Consider the following 18441-nt stretch of genomic DNA (forward strand, 5'->3'; position numbering starts at 1 on the left):
TTCCTTCTGATTTTTTTTTCCAATTTTGTATTTACTCATGTTCATTTGTAGATACATGTACTTGTACGATATTTTAAACTCCTTACTGGACCTGCTCCTTAGACAAAAACCATGTTTTTATTTTTATTTTTAAAATAGATGGGAAGCCTTTTAGTTTGATCTTACAGTTTCAGTTTCTATTCTTCAGAATCAATTTAAGAATGATAAAACATGTTGTATAACAGATTACCAGTACTCTTTACTAAGGCTTATTTGATAATTCTCCATTGTGTGTGTTCTCGATTTTGTTAAGTGGAATATCATGAAATTGTTTTAATTCACATTGATTTATTTCTTATTTAATCTTATGTCCCTTATGTTGAAATAAATCACTATCAATTTTTCATTATTTTTGTAATATGTATGCCATCATGAATGGAGAAATTAATTTATGTTTTAGAATTCTAAGATTTTAATGGGAATTCTTTTTATGACCAAGCTACATGTTGGAGTCAATTCTTAAAGTTTTATATTTAGAGTGAGCACTTTTATCTCTTAAAATTGCTTTTAACTTGAAAAAATGTAAACAGGAATTACAGATGTAAGGATTTGGGGATTTTGTTTATGAAAGGATTAGAAAGCACACATTTGAAAAGAAGAAAAAAAATCAAAACTTATGAATGGAAATGAAAAAGATACACTCATATCGTCGGATTTATTTTATGCGTTGCTCTTTTACTTGCATGTTAAATGTAAAATGTTTCTTGCTGATTGTAATGACATTTGCGAGGGAAAATAGGTTTGCATGAGAATATGGCATTTCATTAAGAGAAGCATGTACAGATGTAAACTCAAATGTTGTATTTCTGTGTCCTTTGTAACTACTATGAAACATAGTTTTTACAATAAATATATCTGTGTATACATACTTCGATATGAGTAGTATGGAGAGCCAGATGTACTCTAGTATTTCTATATTTGTGACATCAATCTTTCTTCTCTTTTTTGTCAGAAAATTAAAACACAATCCTATGTGAGGATGACATTCTGTTTTGTTTATTTTGTGGTGTTGCTGTGATGATGATCGCATGGGTCATTTAAGAACAACTTTTGAACAGCTTTTGATAACTTCACTTCCGAGTGCATAAATAGAACAAAATACAGTATTCAATGAAAAGATAAATTTCGTGAAGAATCTATGACTCTGTATTTATTTGAAGTAATAAAAGTAGAAAAATTTACAAAAGACGGTGTAGTCAAATACATATTTAAAGATCAAATCATATTTCAAAATAATGCACCAAAAAGAGAAGCCATTTAAAAAGTTCTTGCGACACCCCTGGAGAGGAGAATTTCGTATAAAATAACATGAATGCAAATAAGAAATTATATACCTCGTAATTACACGAGGAGACTCTTTTAAGTTATCAATATTTGCAGCTATTCGTCCAAAGTTGGTAAGCTTAAATGAAGATGAACGATAATTGAATGTTATTCGTGCGATTTACGACTCGACTACCTGATTTGCCTAAAGAACCTGACTTAAAGCGTAGATAGTCAGAACACAACCAACAACTATATATAAACCATTTTCACCTCGAATTCGATACAACAATCAAGAAAATAATTATGACAAGGGGCGAGGGGTGGGTTACCCCTTTTATGGATCTGTGTTTTTTTTAACATTATTTTTAATGTTCGTGTAAAGTTATCGGGAACATGTTGTTACGGCCTTACCATTCACAATGCTGATTATGCTATACATAATGGCAAACTCTGCCCAAGCGGGTATAATCATTCTTCATCAGCAATTTCAAAGATTAATAGTGGCACGTTAAAAAGGTCTCCAATGTAAAATACCTGTAGAAAACTTGTCTAATCATTCATTTTTCAAAATGTTACAAACCATAATATAACTTAAAGAGGGAGAGAACAACAAATAGAAGAACAAATCATAGATACAAAAACTGTTTGCCCGTGAGTTTTGCTAGCTCTTGGACAGGGAGAAGGAAAAAAAAGAAATAAAGAGGGGGATGGAGAGAGAGAGAGAGAGAGAGAGAGAGAGAGAAGAATCATAGATATAAGAACTTGTCGTCGCCCATCAGTTTTGCTAGCTCTTGGTTGTAGGGACGAAAGAAATCATCAAGGAGACTGACTGTCTCCGGCCAAGCATCCTCATGTTCTTTCATATTAACGTTCGCCGTCTTGCTTATAACTATCTCCTTCACTTTCGTATACGTCAGTTTCGCTGAAAAGAAAAGAAGATGAAGAAGGAAGAATTTTTATGTTAACAAATTGAATTCTTCACTTAGATACGAGAAACAATCTTCAAGAAATGTTGGATTCAGTAGGCCTATCATTGAGAAGTTTAGAAGAACATATAATGTGAGCCACCTAACGGAAACATGCTGCTGAAAGTAACATTCACTGAAGTGATGTCAGCACAATTTTCAGGCAGTCGATTTTGGTTGAATACAATCAAGACAGAGATGTTCAGATTCAACAATCGACCATCACCAAGGCGCGTTCTCTTTCTCTCTGCAACTCTATCCCTTTCTCTCCCCCATCTTCCTCCTTTGAGATTGTTCTATTTCTCTATCTTCGGTAAAAGAACAGGCAACTTACGTAAATCTAAAAAGTCCAGCAGTTTTCTGTAGATCTTCACCGGATCGGCTTGCCAGTCCTCCAATCGAATAACGTGCACTGAGTCACGTGAGAAGGCTCTTATCCAATCTTGGAGATACACGTGGTAAATTCCAGCCTGAATGTCGGGTACCAATTTATAAGGCTGAAGAAAAATAAGATAGCATCAGTTGTACGAAGAAAATTATAAAAACTTCATTTTCTTCAAACTAATCAAACAATATCTTACAGAGTCTATGACCTATAATATAACTGTCCTGACGTATTATTTTTTATTTCTTATTTAACCCTTATCAAAACTAAATTAATTTGCATATAAGTGAGAAAACAAGTACAATTTTGCTTTTAACATACTTTGTTTGGTAATTAGAGAACGATTTACGTTACTTGGAAATTACTTATCGTGCACATAATTTATGACATACGCAGCTCCCAAAATAATACAGAAACTGACTATTGAACAGCATTGCGTCGTCGTTCTTGGGACTTGATTTTTGGAGTTGTGTGGAATATATATTGTAAATTTACTGTCCGGTATTTTTCTGCAGTGTATTCTGTATATGCTAACCAACAGAACTAAATGTTGATAACTACTTTGATACAAAACTAAAATTAAAACATACTTGAAGAGAACAGGGAAATGAAGAGGAAGGCGGATCGGGTACCAGGGGCGGATCAAGATTTTTGCTAAGGGGGGGGGGGGGGGGGGGGTTTACACAATGGCCGAGTCGCGAAGCGGCGAGGCGATTTTTTTTGTTGATGGCACATGATGGCGTTTTCTATGCACATCACATTTTCACTTGGCAGTCTAAGGGGGGGGGGGGGTAAGCTGCATGCATGTCCCCTCAGCCACCAACGATCGGCTCTAATCTACCGTCATAACACTGTCCACTGTGTGATAGGAATAGGATGTTGACGGAAAATGAAAATGATTTGGGAAATGTGAATAAATTTGGGAAGGTATCTCTAGAAAATGTGTATCTTATAAAGTCGCATTTCTGGTCATAGAATCAGACCTATCAGAAGCATAAAATGTACTTTCCAACGCAAGATCCATGTAATACTCACGCAGCCAGAGACATAGGCACAATATCTGACGTTGTGTAATTCCAGGCAACCATTAAAACAATCGATGTATTTGATCATTTCGTCATGTAAAGTCTTGGCAGAATATGGCCGATCGAGGCGTTTACTTAGAGATTTATGACTGTACCACCACCATGAAATGGCCCTGTCGGAGAGATTTAAAAAAATGTGTGACATATATTATCAGCTGGATTTGTCTGTGCCAATTTTGTAAAGAGAGTCGGTATTAAAAAGAAGTAAAACATTAAATAAAATGCTGATATAAACTATGAACTTAAAATAATTATGCTGACAAAATGATTAGAATGAAATAATGGGCTAAACAATTTCACATTTTGAATATATATTGTATTAACGAATTATGGTGAAACGATACATACTGATGTACCACAGAAACATTCCATATTTATACTTAACAACTATTAGACCAAACTTATTTCAGATACGAAATACGAAATGAAAATGATAACAAGCGCCTTGAATAACCTTTCGAACACCATATATTCTTGGTAATCATGTAATTGCTATGCTCTTTATAAAGGAGAAAAAACATTTGCCGTTAAAGACCAGTCGGCACGATGGAGCATCTCGGAACAGACTTGAAACGTCGCAAGCTAAAATATAGAAGACCAGTCGAGTTGTTCATAGCGTTTGATATAATAAATCCACTGCATGGATTAGGCCTAAAATAAAAACTTGTTGTATTGCCCTTTGCGACCGTCCCCAAAATCTGAAAATCTACGGTCGGCATTTTAATTTTTTTTTTTAACCGTTTTTTTTATCAATTTTTTTTATTAATGAATTAAAAAAAAAAACATTTTGTTTGTTTAAATGGGATATAAATGCATAATATCAAATTATTCACAAATTCTCACTTGTCTTCTGCCCTAGTTTCAAAATCCTAAAAAAGATATGAATGGAATGATGACGCTGAAACACATGTTATTAAAGCATTAAAAACTGAGAAATATCAGCCAAAAGAGGGCGGAAAAATAAATTCAAATTGAAAAATATCGGCCTAAAGAGGACGACAAAAAAAAAAAGTTTTAATTTTTTTTTTTTTTAAATCCCGACCGACCGACCCATGTTTTGGCACCTAAAGGGCAATACAACAAGTTTTTATTTTAGGCCTTATTGAGAACATTCATAATTATAACGACATAGTTTGTTAAAACATAGACGACCGTTCTTTTATACGTTTCTAGGACAACCCCTGGACATCCACCCCTGGATAACCACCCCCAGTCAACTACTCCCCAGGACAACTACCCCCGGACAACCACCCTCTAGGAAAACTACCCCCGGACAACTACTCCCCGGACAACTACCCCAGACAATTACCCCCTACGACAACCATCCCCTACAACAAGTACCCACCGGAAAACTATCCTAGGGGTAGTTGTCCTAGGGGGTGGTTGTCTGGGGGTAGTTGTCTCGGGGGGTAGTCGCCCTAGGGGATAGTTGTCCTAGGGGGTAGTTGACTAGGGGCGGTTATCCGGGGGTGGATGACCAGGGGTATAGGTGTCCGGGTACGCTTTCACACATTGTGTGTGTGTGTGTGCAGGAATGAAATTATGGTGTACTTTCTGATACACCTGACTATAAGACTGTTAATGTCTTCGTTTGTTTAATGGGGATGGGGGTTGTCTCCGTACCTTTTAGTAGGGTTTCGAACCATGAGAACAATCTTGGCATTAGGTTGTAAAGCTCGGATGAGATCAGCGTTGGTGTATGGTGGTTCCTTGGCATTGGGGTACTTGTCTATCCACTCCAGCCCCATAGAATAGGCGGTCGATATCGAAGCATCACCTTCATAACAAATATAAAATTTGATTCCCAAATAATCAAAACATACTGATGTAGGTAAATCGGAAGAGGGGGCAATTGGCCTCCCCCTTAAAAAAAAGACTGTTCGAAAAACATATTCCTAAAATGCATTTCTTACTTCTCACCATCACAATCATTACGATAATTTTCCCCCTTTTTTCTTATAATATATTTCATTTTTGTCCTCATAAAACGATCGCAAAGGCTTCGAGAAATGAACCTAAGGTAATTTCAGAAGCCTCGTCCATGCATCACCTTTGAAATATGGGCATGCACATTGCGTAATCCGGACATGATTTCTAATTGAAATAACCCTTGAGTTAAATCTATTAAAATCCTTGCGATATAGTGCTTTGTATTCTTCTTCAGCTCCTTTCAATCCCCTTTTCTCCTTTTGTATGTATCTTTTAATAACAGGGACTGCCTCGACAGAACCTTATGGTTATATTTGCAGTTTCCCCAATTCATTTCTATTGCTGATTAACTTTGTATAATTCCGGTATATATTTTGTAGATATTTTCCATTTTCAGTGTGTTCTCTATTTTGTATGGTATATAATCTCTATCTTACATGTGTTTTTATGGATTTGAATTGAAATAAAACTTGAAACTTTTTCCTTTTCTGAATCTACTTGTTATTCCACCCTTGTCTCTTTCACTTTCAATCGCTGTCCCTAAAATCATGCGGAGGTTAGTCCAAACAGGTTTTTACAATTATAGGAAACGTATCTTTTCATATATTATAAGTGATATTTTCTTTTAATTCTATTACTACAATCGATCGAGCGGATTATCGCACATTCAACATAACTGCGAAAATTGAACAATTTGGATCAAATCAGCTTATTCCACAGACCAATTTAAAGGTAATACAAAGTTTTGGGAAATTTTGAAAATTGGGTGGATAGCGATTCTTTACAATTTTGATATATTTGGATGCCCATGTGGATGTATTACAAGTACTGCAAAATTTAGCCCCTAAAATACTTCTGCTTTCGAGAAAATTTGAATATAACAATTTACCGGTGCTCCCGGTAAATTTTGATAAATTTCAAATAGCGCCTACGGCCGAACAATGGTAGCTGCGACCCTGAAAATATCAGAATATGTAGTTCTGATATAATTTCCATACGGGAAAAGCTAATCGGTCGATTTTAGTCAAGAAACATTGTTTTACAGCTTAATTGATATCTTGACCTTAAGAGGGAGCTATACCACATAAAGAGTGTATTATTTACAATTTCATAACTTTAGACTCGATTTCAACCCCGAAAACGATCAATGAATATTGTAGGATCGCATATGCTTCGAATATGTTCATTTGAACCAAATTGATGACCCCATACCAAAACTTTGTATTACCTTTAAGAAATTCTTATAAACATATATTTCTTTCCAGAATAGTCTTTCCTATCAAGCCCTGTACCTATTTTAAATGTAATGTAATATCGTGGATTCTATTTCGCAACCGCTGTGATTTAGTTATACTATGTAGAGCGAACTAAATGCTAGTTATTAATCAGTTAGTGATTACTCTAATTCGGCATATAATTAACTGTTTTTTCATTTTCGTATGTTCTATCTTATTCCTGTTCGTTTGTTTATAAATGCAGATGATTTTATGTCATTCAATTTCAAGCGAATTCGACGCCTTGTATAATTATCTGATATATTATTATCATTATTGTTATCATTATCATCAAAACATTCAATCATAATATGTTTTTAAAGCATGGTTCATTCTGCTAAATCTTACCATAAACAATCGGGTGGTAAGGCTCATTTCTTCTCTTGACCTTTTCTTTAATTAGTCTAGGAGCCACGTCAAATTTGTAGAAATTAAGATACCACTCCAGAGAGCTATCGTCAGGACCCCCAGTCACGTTACGAGAACGTAATACTGAAATGGAAAATAATTTTAAGAAAATAACAATAAATAAATAAATAAGTATGTAATTTTTTTTTAAATGGATAAATAAATGATTTAATGAATGAATGAATTAATTAATGAAAATAAATTATATATAAACAAATGAATAAATAAATACGTAAATAAATAAATATTAAATAAATAAATAAATGAATATCGAAAATACAAAGAACAATAATTATGTCCAATAATAACAAAAAGCACAACAACAATAATAACATAAACTAAGTGGATGAAAAGGGGAAATTGATCACAGATATAATGGGTATAATAGTTGGTATAAATTTGAAACAAGGGTCCGTTGAGTTAAAGCAGTTGCGAAATATTAACTTATTTTTCACTAATTAATTTCAGGATACTCTACCAATCTTCTTTGCTTTTACAACTTGGACAAATGCAATGAATTAGGAAAGGGGTGTTAGAGCCCTTTCTCTCTGGTACCATCTCTGGATGTGCTATAACTATAAGGCATTGTTTAATTAAGCCTGTCAGTGGCGTAAAGCTATACGTCAATACGTGGGCTGGGAGTGGGGGGGGGGGGGGGGGGGCGGGGGGGAGGGGCTAAAATGGCGGAGAAAAGGGGAATAAACAGAAGTGAGACAATGAATGAGGGAGGAGGAAAAGGACGAGGAAATCATGAAATGCTCCTTCCCACAAACCTCCAATCGATGACCTTATTAATTCGCATTTAACTCTCTGAATTTTTGCGATTGTCTTACAAGTGATCCGACATTATTTTTGCAACGGCGAGAATAATAATTGCTCCGGGTGTTATTTTGTCACAAGTTAACTTATAAACTAGATTCTATGGCCCGTATTCTGTAGTCATGTCTAACTTAGCTATTGTCTAAAGTTAAACAACTGTTTAGTTAGACAGGACTTAGACAGGACTTAGACAAGTGTTTAGTTAAACAGGAGTTAGACACGACTTCAGAATACGGGACTATAGGTTTAGGGTGAAATTTAGGGTAAGGGTTAAAGTTGGGGTAAGCGTAGGGTCACATTTAGAGTTAGTGATTATGGTATAGAAATAGTATTCCCGTTAAGGTTAGGGGTATGGTAAAGGTTAACGTTTTGGTTAAGGTTAAACCGTCAAGGTCAAGCTTACAGTTATGATTAGGTTCAGGGTTAAAGTTTGGAATTCGGTTAGGATATTGACCGCAGAGCATTTTGTCGCGCGCAGGAGTGTGTGTCTTGCAAATTCCTTACGTACCACCGGTCGTAGCGACATGACTCCTCATGAAGCCGTGTCTTCTTGGCCCCCACCAATGGGGTTCTTTGGCAACCTTGGTGACGTCTGGATGTTGTACTATCTTGCTCCAAATATCTGTGGTGGCGCACTTGTACATGCCGATGATGTAGAAGTATGGCAGGCAATTCAGCTCTCTCCCGCCTCGAAGCCAGCAAGGATTCTTGAAGGTGTTCAAAAATCGAGTGGGAATTTTCTCGAACAGCTGAAGGAGTAGAAGTGTGGAAATGAAATGGAATTGACATGCAGAAAAATGGATCTTGAAAATGTAACTTTTAATATTTTGCTTGTCAGTTCATGGACGAATTTGTTTCCCCATCTCTCCCCGTGCCAGAGAATCATGTAATCGCTACCAGAGGTAAGACCACTTCGGAGATGGCACATTTAAAAAATAGTCTCCTTATAATTATCATCGGATCTTACAAACATTGAGAGGTCCCACTTTGTGCATTTTTGAACAATGTCTCCCAAAGTGATGGAAGTGCTTCATGCCATACCTTTTGTTTGCCCTTTTGAAAAGAACATTATGGCCCCAAGTCTTCCTCCTGTGTATCATAATTATCATGTACCGTCGGTACACAATTAATTAATGTTTACATAACTTTCGTAAACATGTATCCAGCAATCGTCTCGATTCACGGCCATGCCTGAAGAACAGCCATAAAATTATGGCTGAAGTATGCCACCGTGCTAAAATAAACGAAACGAAACGAATGTGTTTTACATTTTGTGTGCCTTTGATGTGCCCATGAGCAGATAGTAATCTTCAAAGTTGCTCATAGCAAACTCACCTCAGGAGCCGATAAGACGAGTTCCTTTGTGGCGCCAGGTCGCATGGTCGTCATCTCGTTATCCTTCAAGTATAAAACACGTCCCTCCGCATCATACTCAAAAACATTGGGATAATAAGGTTTCGACACCTTACGAAATGTTGTTCTGTAGTTCGGCTCTTTGATTGGGGTAAAAGCTGATGAAGCATTATGGTTCCGATTCAAAGTAGGGGTGCTGCCGTCTTCCAATTCACTCAGTTTCTGTTGTCTCCACTTGTTACTCTCATTTTGTTCCTCGTTTATTCTCCCCACCATTCCATGATCTGCTTTCTCCTGTATTTCTTGCAAATGAATTTGTCCGTTGCCTCCATGGTTTGAGGTGAATTGTTTTTGGATAAATGGATGGGACATAAGATCTGAGATGTTGGCATACTGATGGACGATGAGCAGGATTGTTGAGACGATGATGAACATCAAAATTAGCACCTGATAGAAGTGTAAACAAATTGTAATCCGAATGGAAAACAAGGTTGAACTAGCAACAGTAGATCAACCTTTAAGGCCAAATTATGTCTGAGTTTACATCACAACATAATTATGCACGACAACGTCCTCATTGTCAGTATTTAATTGTAAACCATTGTAATCTTATTCGAGCTTTTGAATTTTTGTGTGAGGCTCTTCTTGAAGAAAATAATCGTAACACGTACAATATTCATGATATAGTAAAATAATATTGTAACACTGAAATGGAATCTTTATCTAATAATATAGTCTTACCTTTGTTCGAAGCCTTTCCATCCTGATTCTACTACGCAAAATGTCTTAATATACTATCATCCACCGCTGTTGAGTCAGTTTCAGAACAAAGAATGTTGCCATCAGTCAGGGAGTACGTTTGAAACACCTGAACATATGGAGCTGCTCCCTTGACTTGTATAAAGAAGCACATCACAATAGGCTTTCTTTTCTTTATCTTTTCGGTGCTCCCATCGATTATATTTGCGTTACAACGTAGTGTGTTCAGGGAGCTGATCGATAAGGCTGTCTTTGTATACTCCAGCCACAAGTAGCAATCCTGTGAAGGGGAAAGGATCAGGGGCGTCGCTATACCTTTTTCAGTGGGGGGGGGGGGGGGGTGTAGAGGCCACCGAATACCGACAAAATTAGCCACCAATTACCGACAAACATAATTATTAATGCCAATGTCTACAAATTTAACCCTATAAACCCGGGGCATGGGGCTAAATTATTTTTCCTATGAACTATCTTTACTTGCCTATGCGCACATGGTCATTTTCCTCGACCATTAATGTACGATTTATTTCGTTAAGACTATAGTCAGCATCGTAGCTATTTATTTGAATGTGCAACATATTTAAGCAATCAATCGGTGTTGCGTGGTTGGAAAGAGAGCGGCGCCTGTACTCTAAAATCTTGGGGGCTGCCAATTTTAAACCTCTTTTTTCTTTAGCTGATATAGTAAGGTGAAACTTCGAGAAATACAAGTATTACAAGTCTCTCGAAGTCGTCACAGCGGATAAAAAGTCACAGTTCTTACGGAAAAAAATTGACCGCCGACCGACATTATACATCTCACCGAGTTCAAACTTCTGCATTAATATAGTACACGAGGATCGAGCAAGAATACCGACACAGAATTTGAAGAAAAGTTTAAAATTAAAGGTCTTCATTTTTTACACCTTAATGTGAGGTCTATTCTAAACAAGATATCGGAACTTAGAATTCTTTTTAAAAGAAAAAGGCTGTCTATTATTGCTTTCACTGAAACATGGTTAAACAATTCCATAAATGATGAAGAAATTGAAATAGACGGATATAAAATCATACGCCATGATCGATCCTCTGGCTCTGGAGGTGGTGTATGTTTCTATATCAAAAATGATATTGCATTTAATATTATGGATGCTATAAGTACTGGAGATACGGAATCCCTGTGGATAAATTTGCTTATACCAAGATCAAAACCAATTGTTGTTGGCGTTCTGTATCGACCTCCGAAAAACAATTTGTTTATCGAGAAATTGTCCAATATTCTTGATACATTAAAGAAGGATGACGAAATAATTCTTTTAGGAGACATGAATATTTGTCTTCTTCGCAAATCGCCACTGGCTAAAAAATATATTGACTTGTTGAGTCTTCATGGGTTTAGTCAACTCATTAAAGAGGCAACACGCGTTACACCTACATGTTCTTCTCTATTGGATCATGTTGGTTGTACCAAAGAAAATAAAATAAGTCAAAGTGGTGTCATTGATCTAGGTATTAGCGACCATTATTTTACTTTCTGTACACGGAAAAATGTTAGACTGGCTATAGGTCATCACAGGACTAATGATATCAGATCCATGAAAAAATATACAGAAGAGTCTTTCAATCTTCAACTATCTGTTGTTGATTGGTCACGAATAACTGACTGTACAGATGTAAATGAGGCATGGTCAATATTTCAACATGTTTTTATCTCAAATTTGAATATGATAGCGCCACTGAAACGGATAAGAATAAAACAAAGATCAGAAACTTGGGTGACTAAAGATATTCTTTCCCTAATTCAAGAGAGAAATATAGTATACAAAAAATGGAGGAAAAGAACAAAAGATGAGAAGCTCTATAAAAGATACAGAGTATTAAGAAATATGGTCCAAAGAGAGGTGAAAAAGGCTAAACTCGTTTACTTACAAAACAAGATAGAAGAAAATAAACAAGATTCGAAAAAACTTTGGCAGAATCTAAAAAGCTTAGGATTGAAAAATAAGAAGCGAAAAGAACAAGAATCTGTCATTAAAATTGATGGGGAATTATGTCATGATAAGATGGCCATCGCTGATGAATTCAATTCTCATTTCACAAATGTGGCTGCCAAATTAGTAGACAAACTCCCCCCTTCCAAAGACTTTTTCAGCGCAGACAATGATTGTATTCGTGAATTTTACGAAAGAAAAGGTGTACGTGAAAACAGCTTCGAGTTATTACCAATCAGTGAACAATTTGTTTTCAAAGAGTTACGTAAGTTGAATGTATCAAAAAGTACTGGGTTAGACTTGATTCCAGCTAAATTTCTAAAAGATGGTGCGAAGGTTTTATTTAAGCCTCTAAGTTACTTAATGAACCTATCTATCTTGACGAGTACTTTTCCAGAGGATATGAAAATAGCAAAAGTGACTCCACTTTATAAAAAGAAAGATAAAACTGATGTTAGCAACTATAGACCTATTAGTGTTTTAAGCGTAGCATCAAAGATTCTAGAAAAATCGGTCTGTGTTCAAATTGAAAGATACTTCAAAGAAAATGATATAATTTATGAATTTCAATCTGGTTTTCGACATGATTATTCTACTGAAACATGTCTAATTCATTTGACTGATTATTTGAGGAGAGAAACTTCCCAAGGGCGCTTTGTTGGTATGGTGCTCCTTGATCTGCAAAAAGCTTTTGATACAGTTAATCATTGCATCTTATTGAAGAAGTTACAACTAATGGGTTTTGATAAGGCAAGTTTAGATTGGTTTAGATCCTACTTATCTAATCGGCACCAAGTAGTGGCCATTCATGATATTCGTTCCAAACTAATGCCTATAACTTGCGGTGTTCCTCAGGGAAGCATTTTAGGCCCAATTCTATTTTCAAGTTATATAAATGATATGTGTATTTGTATAAAAGACTTCAAACTATTATTGTACGCAGATGACAGCGTACTACTCTATTCAAATCCTGATCCTAAATATATTGAGGAAAAGCTCAGTGAACAGCTGTCTACGTGTGTCGATTGGATGACTGATAATAAGCTTTCTTTACACTTGGGGAAAACAGAAAGCATTTTATTTTGTTCTAAAAGTAGTTCTAAAAAGTCATTTGAATTCAAAGTGACACACAATAATCAAGCAATCAAGAGAAAAGAGTCTGTGAAGTATTTAGGCATTGAGTTGGCTAGCGCAATTTCATTTTCATCTTTAGTAGAATCAGTTGTAAAAAAAGCAAATTCTCGTCTGAAATTTTTGTACAGATATCAAAGTTGTATGGATTTAAAAGCAAGACGTACACTTTGTTTTGCTCTTATTCAATGTTTATTTGACTATGCTAACCCTGCATGGTATAGTAACATAAACAAGTCAGATCAAAAGAAGTTGAAGATTATACAGAACAAAATGGTGAGATTTATCAACTGTTCTGGTCCAAGAACTCATGTTGGCTACAGCGAACTTTCTAAAGCTGGTTTTCTTGAAGTCGACCAAAGATCAAAACAACTCGTATTGCATCATGTGCATAAAATATATCATACTAGGTCGAATCATTATATTCGATCCAACTTCGATCTTGTTACTGACGTACATGATTATAATACAAGAAATAGACGATTCAACTTTAACTTACCTGAAAGAGTAGGTAGTATTGGAAATTCGTTTTATTACAATGCCATAAAACATTGGAATTCCCTTCCCAATGGTGTAAAAGAAATAGGAAACTATGATCATTTTAAGAGGAAATTAAAGGAATACCTAATACTTGACAGTCAGAGAAGAGAAGTGAATGACATGTTATATGATTGAAATTTTTATTCTTCTGTCGGTTCATACTTTTTCATGTTGTATATACTTATGTTTTCGTACGTTATAGAAATTCTACAAATTTATCATTATTTTCCTCTTCTTCCTTCTCCTCTTTTTCTTCTTCTCCTTCTTCTTTTTCTTCTTGTACTTAATATCATTTCTATCATCAGTTTAATGTTGTTATTATTATTATCTTTAATAAGTAGTTCTTTTAATTTTCTTATCTGTCTGTAAATATTACTATTTTAACTTATTAATTTTATACATGTCTGTAAGGGACCCCACTGGAAATAAGCTCTCGAGCTTTCGTGGGTTATCCTGTTCAAGCTGACTTTTTTTGATCTGTTATTATTTATTGTTGTATGTTGGAAGCTTGTCGAATAAAAATCAATCAATCAATCAGCTGACCCGACACAGCAACATAATTTTATGCGTATCTTTCTTACTCCCTTGACGAGACGACTCCACCAACAACTCCCCTCTCTCTTTTACTCCCAATCCTCCTCTCTCAGGCTCTTACCCCCTTCTCGGTCCTCTCTTTCATCCCCCGGTTCTTTTGTTTCCTTTTTCTCCCCCCCCCCCTTTCTCCTTTTCTCTATTTTCTTTCTTTCCTCTCCTTCCTCTTTTTCGCTTTTCTCTTTCTTTCTTCTACTCTGTTTCCTTTCTTTCCTTTCTTTCCCTTTTTTATTTCTTTTTTCCCCTTTCCCTCTCATCTTTTCCCTCCCCCTTTTCTCATTTTTACCATCTTTATTTTTACTGACGGCAGCGCAATTTTACCAAAGATATACCTCTTTGATTTTACCTACAATATCCTGACAGGTGGGAGGGGGATGTCGCACCCCCACATCTCCCCCCCTTTAGCGACGCCCCTGGAAACGGCGGTGGTGGCGACGGTGGTCTGCTCCCAACTTGACCGGCCAAATGAGTAGCCTGTTGTTGTTAGTGTTTTTATGGCAATGATTTCCCTCTTGTTTTTTTGGTAGTTATTTTTTTCTTCTCCTTATAATTATTATAATTTTCATAAAAGATAAAATATCATGTCAGGTTACCGAGATTGGCACCGTCCTGACAAACCTGCTCATGTTTCATACGAAGGTTTCTCGGAAACAAGTTTCCTACGTCGATCTCGGGTGCAGACAGTTGGGATACCTCAATATCTTAAAACTATATAGAAAAGGAAAGGAATAACAGAATCAAAAGAGAATCAACGGAAGATCTTTTCCGAGGAAATTGGTTTCGCGCAATCTCGCATTTCTATCAAAATGAATTTGATAACAAACATTTATAACAAGTGCACTGATCTTTATTTTTAAATTATTGTATCTGCCGAAAAACAAACATGTAAAGAAACAACATATGGGCTTTTAATGAAACTGGTGCTGTAAATCATAATAAGATAATAATAGAAATAAAAAAAGTACTCAAAAAACCCTAAATGTTTTCAAGACAAGCATGATACATATAGAAAAGACTTATTTTCCATATGACACGCCTTCGTAAATATATAGGTTATAGGCCTACTTATAATGATTTTGACGAGACAAAACATTATATAACGCACCGTACACTTATTATGTCTAACCTTTGTGGTTATTCAATTACTTTCAACTGTTAAAACAAAACTCGGTTAATGATGCTCATTTTTGGTCAAATGAACGAAACGAACAATTGCATTTTGTATTTTTGAATCTTGCCGATTTTAAAAAGTCCTAGAATCTCTTCAGGGTTCATAATTTGTTTCAGAAAGGAGCATATTATAGCAGCTATAATTATGATAGTAAGAGCTGCTTTTACTATCATAATAATTATCGTGGGCATTTTGCCATGAAGTGTTCAACAGTTTCTATCTCGGGGCATAAATTACAATGTGCCATTTGGTATATTCCAATTCAGGCTAGATCTACATTAAGATCTACACAAACCAAGTCGTAATCAACGGATAATCTTGTCTATTGCTAGTCCTAATTTACAAGTAACGGTCGATGAAACCGAGCTTTTAAAATATTTTGTATTGCGTGGTAGAAGAACTGTTCTGCCACATTAATTGCCATTGTTTATAATAATAATAGTTCGTTCTTAGCGTTTTTCAAGTCCGCAGGCCCTCTCAAAGCGCTTTACAGATAAATATTATTACCCCGGTCATCAGATTCAGGCTTTACCAGCACACAGTGTATACACATGCTCCACTCCCTGGGGAGCATTCCAGCCAGGCGTCATTTTTACAAGCGCACACTTGCTATCTAAGCACATAAGCTTTCGCATTAGTTTTACTACAATTCCGTTCAATTTTGAAAGTGTGAGGTAGTTTATTATAAGTTTTTGCGGCCAATTTCACACTTTTTTCATTCAAGTTCATATTTCGAGCGTCCGAATTCGCGCGAATCGCACTCGCAGCGTTGAACCAGCTTTCAAATACAAAATCTGTCATTCAAATTTACTATCTGAGCAATCAAATCGGGTCATTCAAATATTAACTGAGAGCGTGCATTTCGTGCAAAGAGCATTCGAATTCATCTAATGCCGGCTACGGTACCTCGGTGGTCATTCGAATCCTTGAATGAGCAAGCATGTTTGAAATAAGTGCATTCAATTTCAATATATATATATATATATATTGAGCCATAATGCATGGCCGTTCTTTGTTTGTTTTTTATTTGTGGAAACTGCCCCCTACCCTACCCCCCGCTGCGTACATTCATGGTTCAGTGACAAAGCAATGGCCTCGTAACTGTGAGGCCCCAGGATCAAAACCATGTCGATGTGCTATATAAGTGCTCTTTTGGGGGGCATTAATCCTCATTACTGTCAATTATGACTTAAGGGCGTAGGTCCCCTAGTTGTTAAGCATATTAGCATACACATGCTTTAGCAGTCACGCAAAACATACACTGGAAAATTATTATTCAATAAAATCTGAGAATGTATACTCATTATCTAGATCTATTACGAATTAAATAATCATTGTCAAAATAATTCCATAAATTGGGGTAAAAAAAAATATTCCAACTTTATGAGCAACAGTGTACATAATTATCTTTCGCTGAGATGGGATAACTAAATCCTGTAACTACCAGGTGTGACAAGAGGTGGAGCTCCCGGGGGCAGGGGGAACAGTGCCCCCTCCCACTTTTTCAGGTACCCCAAAAGTGCCCCTTTTAACATAGGAAAAGTGCCCCCTTTCCTTTGTAAGAACTTCCCCTTCTAATCAATGCCCCCTTTCCTTGTGATATGTGCATCCCCCATTTTTTTTTCATAAGATCCCCATCACTTTCACATAAAATAACTTCCCTTTTCACCTCTGAGAAATGCCCCTATTAAAATCTGACAAGTGTCCCTTTTCCTTCGCCAATGTCCTGTTTCCTTTGCAATACGTTTTCATTTTCCATTATCATAAGTGCCCTTTTTCATTTCTTGTAAGTGCCCCTTTTCAGGTACGAGAAGTACCTCTTACTACCTCTGATAATTCCCCCTATCCAAATCTGAGCGGTACATGTTTTTAATTTGACAAGTGCCCCTTTATCTTTATAATATATCTTTATAATAATTACCCCTAACCCTTCTAATAAGTCCTCCATTTCGTTTTTATGGGTGCCCCTGTTCACCTCTGATAAGTGCCCCTTTTATTGTGACACGTGCCCTTTTCCCTTTCTAACAAGTGCCCCTTTTCCATCTGATAAGTGCACCTGTTCCTTCTAAATGCCCCCTTTTCACCCCAATAATTGCCACTATCAAAATCTGACGGATGCCTCTTTTTCTTCAAAAAAATGCCCCATTTCCTTTATAATAACCATTTTCCATTCTCATAATTGCCCCCTTTTCATCTCTGATGAGTGCCTCTTTTCAGGTGTGAGAAATTCCCCTTTTCGGCACCTTTTATATATATATATATATTTTTTAGACTCTTGCCCTTTTTCCTTTTTAATGAGTTCACCTTTTCTTTCTGATAAGTGACATTTTCCCTTTCTCTTAAATGCCATTTCACGCTTATGATAAGTGCCTCTTTTTATTTTGACACGTGCCCCTTTTCCTTTCTAATTTCCTTCGGAATTGTGCCCCTTTTCAAAATTACGCTTCTTACACCTGATAAGTAGGCCTATACCCCTATTAAAATATGATAAGTGCCCTTTTCTTTTAACAGACAAGTATCTTTACAAAAATCTCTGCTGAGTGTCCCTGTTCATGTGCAAGAAGTGCCCTATTTTCAATTGCCTTTTTACTTTGACAACGGTGTCCTTTTTTCTTCTGATAAGTGCCTACTTTTCCTTTCTCCATAACATTCACCCTTAGTTCAAAGCGACTTTGTTTTTGTTGGTACCCTCCCCCCCCCCCCCAATTTTGGTAGACGCTCCGCCGCGCCCCCGGGTGTTACATTATAAAAGTGAG

The 18441-nt window shown here is 36.2% G+C and overlaps 1 protein-coding gene across 1 annotated transcript; it reads right to left on the reverse strand.

The window, feature by feature from the left end:
- Positions 1 to 1158: 1158 nt before the first annotated feature.
- On the reverse strand, positions 1159 to 10509 carry LOC100890246 (carbohydrate sulfotransferase 15). The gene is made up of 8 exons (XM_003727624.3): positions 10265 to 10509; positions 9506 to 9970; positions 8679 to 8919; positions 7292 to 7435; positions 5364 to 5517; positions 3691 to 3853; positions 2605 to 2767; positions 1159 to 2227 (listed from the first exon to the last, which is right to left on the reverse strand). Exons 1-8 carry the CDS (start codon positions 10283 to 10285, stop codon positions 2052 to 2054), a joined length of 1527 nt encoding a protein of 508 aa, XP_003727672.1. The 5' UTR covers positions 10286 to 10509; the 3' UTR covers positions 1159 to 2051.
- Positions 10510 to 18441: the final 7932 nt, after the last annotated feature.

The sequence above is a fragment of the Strongylocentrotus purpuratus genome, unplaced genomic scaffold (genome assembly GCF_000002235.5).
Source record: "Strongylocentrotus purpuratus isolate Spur 01 unplaced genomic scaffold, Spur_5.0 spur5_scaffold_6, whole genome shotgun sequence".
NCBI classification, from domain to species: Eukaryota; Metazoa; Echinodermata; class Echinoidea; order Camarodonta; family Strongylocentrotidae; genus Strongylocentrotus; species Strongylocentrotus purpuratus.

Coding starts and splice junctions, on each gene's coding strand:
- LOC100890246 (XM_003727624.3), bottom strand. CDS start 10,285: ATGGAAAGGCTTCGAACAAAG. Junction 8,920..9,505: donor TCGTCTTATCGGCTCCTGAG/GTGAGTTTGCTA, acceptor CTACTCCTTCAG/CTGTTCGAGAAAATTCCCAC. Junction 5,518..7,291: donor TTACCACCCGATTGTTTATG/GTAAGATTTAGC, acceptor TTTGTTATGAAG/GTGATGCTTCGATATCGACC.